The sequence below is a fragment of the Acyrthosiphon pisum genome, chromosome A1, assembly GCF_005508785.2.
Source record: "Acyrthosiphon pisum isolate AL4f chromosome A1, pea_aphid_22Mar2018_4r6ur, whole genome shotgun sequence".
In the NCBI taxonomy this organism is placed as follows: Eukaryota; Metazoa; Arthropoda; class Insecta; order Hemiptera; family Aphididae; genus Acyrthosiphon; species Acyrthosiphon pisum.
In genome coordinates, this window is record NC_042494.1 from 147,810,533 (window position 1) to 147,822,851 (window position 12,319).

General features: G+C 25.6%; 2 protein-coding genes across 4 annotated transcripts; one reads left to right on the plus strand and one right to left on the minus strand.

Moving 5' to 3' along the window:
• The first annotated feature begins 33 nt into the window (after nucleotides 1-33).
• On the plus strand, nucleotides 34-7,952 carry LOC100165950 (rho GTPase-activating protein 17). 3 transcript variants are annotated; one of them, XM_001950297.5, is made up of 15 exons: nucleotides 34-250; nucleotides 3,715-3,855; nucleotides 3,939-4,095; nucleotides 4,153-4,226; nucleotides 4,515-4,703; nucleotides 4,954-5,062; nucleotides 5,133-5,283; nucleotides 5,338-5,665; nucleotides 5,759-5,968; nucleotides 6,036-6,115; nucleotides 6,186-6,342; nucleotides 6,829-7,231; nucleotides 7,293-7,413; nucleotides 7,514-7,624; nucleotides 7,683-7,952. In XM_001950297.5, exons 2-15 carry the CDS (start codon nucleotides 3,803-3,805, stop codon nucleotides 7,790-7,792), a joined length of 2,253 nt encoding a protein of 750 aa, XP_001950332.1. In that variant the 5' UTR covers nucleotides 34-250; nucleotides 3,715-3,802; the 3' UTR covers nucleotides 7,793-7,952. The 3 variants fall into 3 exon arrangements, with proteins under 3 accessions (XP_001950332.1, XP_008179737.1, XP_016657581.1); XM_008181515.2 differs by having other exon boundaries at nucleotides 162-250; nucleotides 7,514-7,564; XM_016802092.1 differs by having other exon boundaries at nucleotides 162-250; nucleotides 6,829-7,225.
• Nucleotides 7,953-10,324: 2,372 nt separating this feature from the next.
• LOC100572234 (NADH dehydrogenase [ubiquinone] flavoprotein 3, mitochondrial) lies at nucleotides 10,325-12,118 on the minus strand. Its single transcript, XM_003240211.4, has 4 exons — nucleotides 11,928-12,118; nucleotides 11,683-11,779; nucleotides 11,313-11,451; nucleotides 10,325-10,879 (listed from the first exon to the last, which is right to left on the minus strand). The coding sequence occupies exons 1-3, from the start codon at nucleotides 11,973-11,975 to the stop codon at nucleotides 11,318-11,320; spliced, it is 279 nt and encodes a 92-aa protein (XP_003240259.1). The 5' UTR covers nucleotides 11,976-12,118; the 3' UTR covers nucleotides 10,325-10,879; nucleotides 11,313-11,317.
• Nucleotides 12,119-12,319: the final 201 nt, after the last annotated feature.

Genomic DNA, 12,319 nt, shown 5'->3' on the forward strand with positions numbered 1-12,319 from the left:
TAAAAAATGAGTATGCACTTTGCGGTAACATAATATAACAATCGGTTAGTTATCTCTGTTGGCAGCGCTGTATAAATGTTGACATTTTCCTTCACCAATTTTCAAAGTTTTTTCCTTATCTAGTTGTAGAAAAATTGAATTTTTCATTTTTTCCCTTAAATGAGTAAAAACGTTTCCGTTTTATGCTGTGGTTGTCCTTCTCGAAGTTCGATGGTCGGAGGATAACGTCGGGCGCCGCTAGCACTGCATCGTAAGTTATAAAGTTAAACTTTTTTGCTTAATTCCCTGTGCAAATAATTGTTAAAGTAATTTATCTATAATCCAAGTATATTTTTAGTTTTATTTTCAAATATTGTTTCATAGGGATTCATTGTGAAATCTAAAAACATCGGTATAAAGTAACACTTACAAATGTGGTAGACTTGGTTAAATTATGTTTTTATTAAGTTAAACCTGATACATGCTTTTATTCCAATATACAACTTACAACTCCCTTATTGGTTTTGCCATAAAAAAATTGCTCCATAAAATAAATTCAAACATTTTTATTATATTTTTTCACATCATAAGCTTGTTTTATAAATTTTATTTGTTGTAATGCCCAATAAATATTATTCATATTTATGGGTAGTTTAGAATAAAAAAAAACAAAAATGATTTACCTATTGATATTAACATTATTGTACATTTGGGTAAAATTAAACTATTTCAGCTAGGAATATATACCAATATATTTAACAGTATTCTACTAAAATTATTTGGATATTGAACAATTGTTTGGAAAGTCGGAGACAATATTATATTATTGTTCTTATCACAATTTAATTAGGAACTATATTGTGTTGTAAAGAAATTAAAGGATCATTGACTGTAAAATAATTTACATATTTTATTGTATACAAGAATACAAACTAACTTTTAAATTCAATAAAATATATTTATGATTTAAATTAGTTGACTTCTTAAATTATTATGAATTAACCTAAGAATTCTTTATTTTAATTTAAATATCAATCTAAATAATTTGTATAAGTTGTAGGTATATGTTAAATTCTAACTATGTGAAATAACGCAAACATTTGCTTTTATTAATACATTTATATTTTGTATTACTAGGCACAAGTATGTTAGTTTAAAATTAAAAAATAATAACGTTTATTTTTTGTTTAAAAAGTTATTTATGCCTATTTGTAAAGAATATCTTTTATGTTATTATTAATTCATACAAAATTATATTTTAAACAATTTTAGAATTTAAAATGTACTAAGTAAGGGATTATAATATGTGTGCTACAATTATATATAAAAAAAAACAATTGAATGAATGACCTCATTAAATTACATATTAGTTAAACAATAATCAGTTATTTTTTATTTTTTGTAAGGTATACTTCATAAAAAAAAATACAAATAATGGTCATTTTAAAATTGTCAACTAATGGTTTTTTTTTCTTCATATTATAGGTTTATGATTATGATTTATTAAAACCCGTGTAATTCCATAAAATAATATTAATTTAAGTATAAATTAGTTCTATTGCTTATATTTTACTTGTCTACAAAATATAATCAATATTGTTGTTATTTATAATTTATTTTTTTCTTAGAAAGCAAATATTGTATGATATTCTGAATTCTTTAGGCCTTAAAAGTATGAGAAATTGTAAAATACTAAATAAAACATTCATAATAATAATAAACATTTATTGGATATTATACAACGTACTTGTATTACAAGTAGTCTATTGACTTTTATTTATGAATCATAATAGTGTATACAGTTAAATAAAATTGATTAATTTGTTATTTTTATGGAAACAATAAACTCAAGATCTCAAAATATACCTACCTATAATAGTAAAAGTAAAATATTGTATTCAATCTTGTGCCTATATTATGTATTTATATTCAGTTAATAAAATCTTGGGTTTCAATTATAATTTATAGATTATCATTGTAGTTAATTTTGCTTGCAATTATTTGATAGCTTGTTTAACATCTTCATGCTATTATTTATTGCTGTAACCTGTAGATAATATGTATATACCATATACTAATTATTAAGATAGTAAATATACATCTAAAAGCTATTAGCCATATTTTCCTGAATAACATTGTTTTTATTTAATATAATTAAATGGAGAGTTATATTTAATTGAATAAGATGAAAATTAATGCAAATAATGTAAATCTGTAAATTGTTTCTATTTTTTTATTATTTTTAGAAATGACTCACTGTAGATAGATTCATTTAATATTATTCACAACATGAATTTACTTTCACTTTTATCTAAACTTCAATGTTGTGAATTTTTCAATTAATTAATTTTAAATAAAATATATCCATATTTTATTTTATGTATGTAAAATAAAAAAAATATATAATTTTAACATTTTAAAACTGGTTAACTTTGTTATAAGTCTTAGATTAAAAACAAAAACTATTTTATTTTATTTTTATTAAACATTTAGTAATACTGTTACATTGGTTTCAGTTATTGACTAATTGTATCTGTTGTCATTTTGTTTTATTTAACTTTAATTTTATGCCGTGACACAGCCAACATGTATGCCTGCCCTATCCATCTTTTATTTAAAAATAACTTTTTTCTAATGGTGTTGTCTAATAAATTTTGGCTATACCTATAGTTTTTTGTTGCCTCTTTGTGAGCACATTTTTCACAGTACTTAAAGGATACAATCATTGTATGTTGAGTGATTTCACCCATTCACTATATTATATGATATATCATACAACATAATATTGCAATATACTAAATACTAACCAATACTATTATAAGTTAATACTTTACATTATGCAAATTACAGTATAATAGTTTATTTTTGTCTATACCTATTTAACAAGTTAAACAATTAGTTAAAGGTCTTATATAAATATTTATAATCATTGGTCTTAATGTTATCTAATTTATTTTCTTTAACTCCTGGGTATATTATAACTCTGACTATAAGATTACATTTTATTATTATTTATATACATTTAATTTAGTACCATACAGTTTAAAAGTAAGATTTTGTTTAAGAATTATTGTATTTATTAAGGGGATTGGTGGCGGTGATTTCCTGTCTTTGTTTAACACACGCGCAACATAAGAATTTAGTCGTATTTTTATCCAACGTACCGATTGATATAGTGAAGCGATAAAAATTCTGAAAACAGATTTGAATTTGTCGTCAAGTCTACTTGAGTATCGGTCTGTCCACATATTTTATATTATCCCCCCAAATCCTAAAATTATTGTATTATTAAAGAGTAATTAAAAAAATTTCATATTTCATCTTTTGGAGAAGTGTAAATCAAAAAATCAAAAATGTAGACTGACCGATCTCAAGTAGACTTGACGACAAATTCAAATCTGTTTTTAGAATTTTTATCGCTTCACTATATCAATCGGTACGTTGGACAAAAAAACACGTCTAAATTCTTATGTTGCGCGGGTGTTAGACAAAGACAGGAAATCACCGCCACAAATTCCCTTAACACATTAAGTATTTATTTAAATAGTACAATCGTTTCAAATAATAGGTATCCCTATTCTAATATTTAAACATTACTTATCTCCTATTTTTTTTAAACAATTCTTTAATCAAATTGATTTTGATATTTACCTAAATTGTGTGATAATATTGTAAGCTACTACCATTTGTGACTACAACTATTTACCTAATAAAAGAATTATTTTTGGTTTTTAGGTTATACAATTATACATTTTATGACAATAATATGATATAAATATTTAATTAACTTATACTATTTAAGTTTTATCCAAGCATAACGAAGATGAAAAGACAGTTTTTTAAGGTTAAGCAATTTGCTGATCAGACATTTTCTAGGTATGATAATAATGTTTTTTTTTTTTTTACGTTATAAACTTATAAATATTTAAGACACATTTTTATTGAATTTCAATTTAAAGGTCTGGTAAAACGGAAGCTCTTTCTGATACATTACAAACTGCAGAAAAACGAGTTGAATTTATAAAAAATGCGTGTCAAAATACCACAAAAAAATTATTATCTACATTAATATCACCTGGGCTTGGCCATGATGCTCCTGCACGCGAAAAACGACTTGTAAGTACCTAATATATTTTTTTCTTATACAACAGTAATTATTTTTTAATGTTTCAGAAAAAAATGCCTGATTATTTGCTAGCAATGGCAATGCTTGATAATGGTCCTAATGAAGAAGATAATTTATTAAGGTGAAATATTGTTTATTTAATACTTTTATAGTTTGCATTAAAGCTGGTGATACATAAACAAACATATGAATGGATAAGAAAAGTCACTCCTTAATACTCTTCCATTAAGTAAAAGAATCAAGTTTTTTTTTATCATGGTTAAATAAAACTATAATTACCTATAGATTTACTAATTTTAATACATAGTTTGTTAATGTATAATGGCTTGATTTAATTTTATTTAAACTTTAAATGTATATATTATATATATATATATAAAGTTTATTTTAAATGTTTATTATTTTTTAGACAAGTGCTAGTGGAATGTAGCAAAGTACAAATATGTTTAGCTAATGCAGGTGTAGATTATGAATCACGTATTGAACAAACAGTGCTTAGTAAGCTACAACAAATTCTTGATGTAGATGTGCCAAATATTATAAAGCAAAAACGATTACTCACTAAATTGGTGCTTGATATGGATTTAGCTCGAGCAAAGTAATATTTCTTTATATTTAATAGTAAAACTAAATTGTATATTTTTTATAACTATTACTCTAATAATATAGACCTATATCCTAATTTCCTTTGTGGTCCATACTTTTGTATTAATATTTAAATTCAAAATGGTAGTATTTATTGATTAAAAATAGTTATCAGCATTAAGTTGTATATAAGTAATATGAATATATTATTTTTGATTTTTTCTTTTAGTACTATAATCTTTATTTGTATATTTTTTTTAAAGATACCAAGGAGTCTTGAAAAACTCTAATTCTGGGAGTTCTCATACAAATAAAGTAGATGCAGTTAAAGAAGAACTAGAAGATATAGAATTGAAAGTTGAACAATGCAAAGTATGTGTATAAAATATTCAATATTAGTTTTTCCTTTTAAATAAATATATTATTTTTTACCTACATTAAGGACTCTTTAGCATCAGAAATATTTCAGTTAATATCACGAGAAGCAGAAATTTCATCTGTTCTTATGGAATTAATAAAACATCAACGTTCTTACCACCAAACTGCATTAGCCGTTTTGAATGAAATAGTTCCTGAATTAGAAACTGTTATTGGTATGTTTTATAATCTTTTAATATTTTAAATATTAATTAATGCATTTTATACAGATAGTAACCCTTCAAAGCCAGTTTTTGGTCAAAAACTTGAAGACCATTTAAGAGTTACAAAAAGACGAATAGCCTATCCAATTGAACTGTGTATTTGTGCTTTATTGGAAATGGGTGTGGAAGAAGAAGGATTATTTCGAATTGCAGCTGGTGCTTCTAAAGTACGATGTATGAAACTTAGATTAGATTCTAATTGTCTAGATTTAGAATCAGCTGTTGAATACAGAGATCCTCATATAATAGCTGGAGTTTTAAAATCTTATTTGAGACAGTTACCTGAACCTCTATTAACTCATCATTTATATGAAGAATGGATGGCTGCAGCTAAGTATGTATACAATTTGGTTTCATTTATAAACTACCTAATATTATTTTGCGATTATTATTGATAATTTTATAATGTATTCTAATTATTTATTAGATTACAAACTAGTGAAAGTAGACTTCAAGCAATCCTAAATGTTGTACAGAAGTTACCCCAATCAAATTTATATAACTTACGGTATATAATTAAATTTTTGGCCTTGTTGACCAAACATCAAGATGTAAATAAAATGAGCCCACAAAATTTAGCCATAGTTATTGCACCTAACCTTTTATGGACACCTGAAGATAAAAGTGATAATATAGGGTAAGAATTCTTATGCATTGAATTTTATATTGCCTATTATTATTTTTTTTTTTTTGTTCTATGAAAGGTTAAATATGAACGCAGCTGCATGTCATAATATCATTGTAGACTGTCTAATTTCCCATTCGGATTGGATTTTTCCCGGGGGTAAAAATGAAATATTTGATAGTAATCAATATATTTTCATTAATAAATAATGAGAACATTTTAATTTCAGAAGAAGAATTTTATATCACATTAAAGGTATTGGACGTAAATGATTTTAATGGCCATAAAAGATCAAGTAGTGGCGATACAAATTTGATATATACAAATGATACTTTTGACACAAATTTGAAACGAAGTAGATCTAGTACTAATATTACTGATATGAGGTATTTAATGTTTGTGTGTTTATTCTATATATCGTTGTCACCACGAAAAAACTGACCAAGTGTAAATTTTTAACATTTTATGTATAACTCCATAAATTTGATTTTTTTTCACTTGGTTACTTTTGCATGTTGGCAACTAAGTTGTGATTTAAACATGTGAAAACTGATTAAGTGAAATAATAAAGGAGAAATGCAATTTTTTTTTTTTGTACTTTAATTGTGTTAAACAATCTACAATTTTTGTATAATAAGCTTAAATGATTACATTACTAGAAGGATGGTGGAAAAGCCGCCCACTGGCAACACTTCTTTAAGTGATACAAACTTAAAATTTACAAATAAAATCTTAAAAAATGTCACTTGGTCACTTTTTGCATGACGACGTTGATATGTGTGTTTTATTTAATTATTATAAGACTATTAAAACATTTATTGAACTATTTAAATTAATTAATGAAGTATAAAATTTGATTATGATATATTTAGCCCACCATCAGAGAGTCCAAAACCGCACACAAGAGGACGTAAAAGTAAACCTGCTCCTGTCCCACCATCACCAACAATTAAGGCAAACAACATATTTGAAAGTCCTCCAGTCACTATAAAAGACCAAGATAAAGCAAACTGTGATAAGCCTCCGCCCGGTTCCTTAGTGAAACCTAGTCAAACTACCGAATCTCCTAGAGAAAAGTTACCAGTTGCTGATACAGGTTCTTTAAAACGCCCTGTTAAGCCTGCAGTTGCTCCACGCACAATACTTGAAACGTCTGATGATACAGTTTTCCGTAAACCTGCCATACCTGAACGACCAGCATCTTTACAAAGACCATTAAGTTCTTCATTTAGAAGTCTTAGAATATTAACAGATGTTTCTAATGATAAAGTAGATGTAATAATAATTTAATTTCTGTATGCAAACTTCAATATTTATTCCTTTTTTATACTTATAGGTGGATCAAGGGCCTATGTTGGAAAGAGCACACTTATACACTGTGTCTAAACAACAAGTTTCATTGATACAAGTTGGTGATCAATGTGACGATAAAGAAATTAACCAAAATCAACATACTGGTTAGGATTAACTATTAATTATTATTGTATTTAATTTTACTTTTAAAATAAATATTTTCAAAATGCCTATTGGGGATATAATTGCTTATTTATATTTCAGATATAATGGATACGTATTATACAAACCAAGAGAATCCAAATGATGACAATGGTGGGTATATAAGTCCAAATTTTTCTAGTCACCGTCATATACCATCAGACATCCAATCTGGTTAGCATGTTAATAATTATTAAATGATATTTTAATTTTAATCTGAAATTAATTTTAGGACAATTACCAGCATCAAAAACACCAACAAGGACTCAGCGACCCATACCTCCACCTCCTCCACCACCAGTTTTATCTACTAAAAAAGAAACCGAAAGTACAGATTTATAGCGTTAGAAAAGTGATAGAAAGTTAAAATTTGTTTTTATTTCATTATTAATACATTGACCAAAGAAACAGTAAAGGTTTTTTGAGATCAATTTCACTGACAAAAGAAGCATTTAATAATTTCTATTTTGTGACCTTTGCCTACCATTATTTATTTATTTATTTATTTATTTATTAATTAATTAATTTTTATTTTTTGTTAACTTGAAATATTTTATCTTTTATTTATATATACGTACATATATTATTTAAATTATGTAAATTATTATTGCAACATTTTTTTCTTGAAAACAAATTGTTGTATACCTATTTACAGATTGTAATTTAATATTTTTAGATTTTATATATAATTTATAGGTACCTACTTCCTCAATTTTTTTTACTAAACATACATTTTAATATACTATGTAATACAGGGTAAATTAACTAAAAATTGAAAGTTTAATTTATTAAAAATTGCGGATGTGTTGAATTATATATTATTATTTTTACTTATTTTCCAGAAGGTCAATTTGCCCCATATAAAAATGTTTATCAAAAGTAAAATCAACCATGTTGAAACTTATTTGGTCTACGTATCTTCAAAATAAAAGTTTGATATCTTAACTATCAATTTTTGTAATCTTTTTGTAACTATCAATGGTATACCCTTTAATGAAGTATATATAATATTATATATGAAAAAGTCCACTTACACATGGACATAAAACAAAAATATAAAATTTCAGAAAACCAATAAATGAAGATATTTAAAATTTAAAAATAACAATTATTAATATAAAGCTTCACATTTTAATCACATTGGAGGAAAAATAAAAATAAATTATAAGAGAAAGTTGTACAGGCCAACTATAAAAAACTGAATATAAAATAAATTTAGATTGTGTGTACTTTTAAGAGATACGAAAACTAATTTAATACACAATTTCTGAGCAAATAATAACCATTTACAAAATTATAAACAAACCTAGTGTTCGGGCCGTACGGCGATTCGTTACTCTTACAATTTGAACGTACGGTAACTTTGAACTTTTTTTTATTATTTAAATTCAGTAAATAAAAATTACCCGTTAAATTATCATATTATTTTAAACAATTTATTACACGAATACTTTTAAATTTTATTAGCAGACTAAAGACTGGCCGTTATCGTCTCTTATCTTACGCCGACAACTGCGATTGACCACTATCAATTGTCAATACTGAACACATAACAGTTATTAATAATAAGTTACATCTAATAAATATAGAGTCAAGTTCAATGGAGCAAGGCTGTCCGCCAAAATTTTTCTGAGGGGGTGGGGGGCAGCGAAAAATTAATATGCTTACCATAAATTCTGTTTTTTATATCATATCGTAAAAAAAAAATTACAATTTTTGTGGCACCTTATCAGTTATCAGTCCTCCAAGACTGCTATGTAAAATGCAATAAAATGCTATACAAATTAATTATTATCTAAATGAGCGGGAGGGCCATGGCTGCGGGTGGCCTTGCAATGGAGTATTGTGTTAAGTGAAAAGTCTCTAGATATAGGATGTTGTGGTATGTCTGATATAAATATATATAATATTTTAATTATATTAACTGTTAAGCAATATCCAGGACATAATATGAGTTAAATTATTTGCAATTCCCTAGACCTCTTAAGAATATCATTATTATTGGATATTTTTTTTAAATATTAACTGCTTACAGGAATCCAAACAAGTTAAAATCACCAATAAAGAGTACGTGTCACAACATCTCAAAACATTGGAATCAATAAAGTGATTCTGATTTGATTATAATACATTTAAATTCATTATTAATGGTGTCGGAGCCGGTGTGTTATTAGTACAAAAAATTTCTTGCAAAAAAAACTCACTTCGTTAATTTTTGTGTTTTATTTAAGATAGTAACCAAAATATAAAATACAGTAAAATTGTATGAATTTCGGGAAATTTAAAAAATCAGCTTTTACACACATAAGAAAAGAGACCTGTTTCTTATCGAAATGTATAAAATGACATAACCTTGTATCCTTTATTCCCAAAACAGACAAAATAAATGAATGATAGAGGGGTTTTTTTTTAATGATTTTTTTCTGACTACAGAAACTTATTTCCACTCTTGGATTATAGTAAAAAATGTATCTACTATTATATGACAAAGTAATTTCTTTTTAATTTGTGTGTTTAACGTTTACATCAAATAATAATATAATAATTAATAATGTTAAAAATGTTTAATTTTAATAGAATTTTTTTTTTTAAATTTGAGGTTTACGCAATTATTGTTTTATAATATTCAATAATTAATATCATTCTGAAAAATCTTTTTTTGCACTGCACAAAGTAACAAATTTTACTGCTCAATTTCTTTTCTCACTGCACAAAATATGTCTCACTGCACACAAATTTAATATTTTTTATAGACCCAGAATTGAGCCTACTCTGTGCAAATCTCACCAAGTAGCGCTACATTTGGGGCTTACACAAAAATGTTGAAATAATTATTTTAGGATTTCCAAAAATACATCACAACATCACAATAAAGTTGCATGGCAATATTTCTTTATTAAAAATGTATAGTGTTGATGGGCTGTAAAATCTCAACCTGATGCTGTCTATTAATTATCAAAATACTAATTAACTTCATAAATACAAATTTGAATAACGTTTATCTTACTTATATCTTAATGAATATCTTTTTAGGTTGAGATAATATATTTATTTTAAAAATGAAATGAAAAAACACATTTTTTCTTTAATGATTATAATACATATAAATAAATCTACTAAATATTTAATATACAATTTATTTTTGTAAAATTAATTTATTCAACTAAATATATTGTTGTGTGACCAAATTAATAGTTTTTTTTTAATGGCGGTGAAAGATTTCTTTCTAAAACCGGAGGTTCATTGTATGAAATTTTCTGATCATCTTTTCTTTTAAGTTTTTCTTCTAAAATACTAGGTATAGATGGTGTCTCTACATTAGAAATTGTACGTTCTACATTGTAGCCAATAATACCAGCCACAAAAGCTATTGGGAAAGTTATCATTGGCACGTATCTTAACAAAATTCTATAAAAAACCATAGTGAATCTGAAAAATAAAATCAAAATTATATAGTAATAAATATAATATATGTAGTTCAGCAATAAACAATTTAGTAGGGATAATTAACTGTTAAAGTTAACATAACATTATATTGGTGAAAATGTCAAGTTTCTTAGATTATTTTATTTTTGATTGATTTTGATAACCTTCAACCATGTGAACTATAATTCATAAAATATAATTTAATATATGAAAATTCTTTATGCTTCTTATTTCTTCAAAAGTTGTATGCTCGGTACTACTGTTGAAACAATCAAAAAGTGCCCTGATTTAAGAATAAGATTAAAATCATATTTTTTATCTGTAGGTCTATATGAAACTTATGGAGCATTACTATACTAAAAGAGTTGAGATACATTCTAAAAAACCAAAGAATTTAAATTCTTAAATTAACACATTATTTTAAATAAAATCTTACATTTTCTACTTTAAACTTGAAGGTTGTGGTAATCTATATTTGTGCATTTCAATCTCAGCATCAAAATATGAATTTTTGTGGTAACTAAAATATTGTGGATTCTTGTAGGGACCGTTTTCTGCAGCTTTCTTAACACGTTCTACAATACAAAAATCAATGTAATAGAAAGAATAATAATACTATAGGTACTCTGTACACCTAGAGAATATGAGTGCGCTAAAATCAAAACTAGATACTTTCTGCTACAAATCCGATAAGAGAGTAACCTGTGAGGAACTGCATATTTTGTATGCCCATTTAGTCATATTCTCTCGGTGGACAGTATATAGATATCAGTCAATTTTTGTGAACAAATAAAATAATTATTTACCTGGTGGTGGGTTAGCAATGATAACCTTGGAACTCAAACCTTTAACATTAGATATTATGTCTTTTGGTTTTTCAGTTGAGGCCACGTATCTGCGGAACTAAAAACGTATCTTCTTAAAACTGGTATAAATACATATTATATTCATTAATAAAATTCAAAAATAATTTAAAACCAATAGGTATGATTTTACTTTTGACATTGACTTATAGAATATCAAAAGTATAAAATATAAGTAATAACTTTACCTGATGGTTAATCAGACATGATCTTGTTACAACATTGTTTATACTCATTATTTTAAGTTGAGATGAATATTATTCGCAGTTAGTTGAAATAAAATTTTCAAATATTATACGCTATTGTGCAATGTATTTGTAAGTACAAACTACAAACCTTACTATTTATCTTAGAACCTTACACCACAATATCCACATAGTTATCAATTATCACATGTTTTTCTCGAAGAATCTTTGACGATGATCCGAGATAATAGAGAAAAATTAAATTTATTATCAAACGAGATCTTCCATGGATTCCCTATAGCTTTTTTCCATGAATTGTTCATTTTATAGTATAGGACATATGGTTGGCCCAGTAACACCACATTATTTAGTAATTGTTTTCCCATTAGAAAATT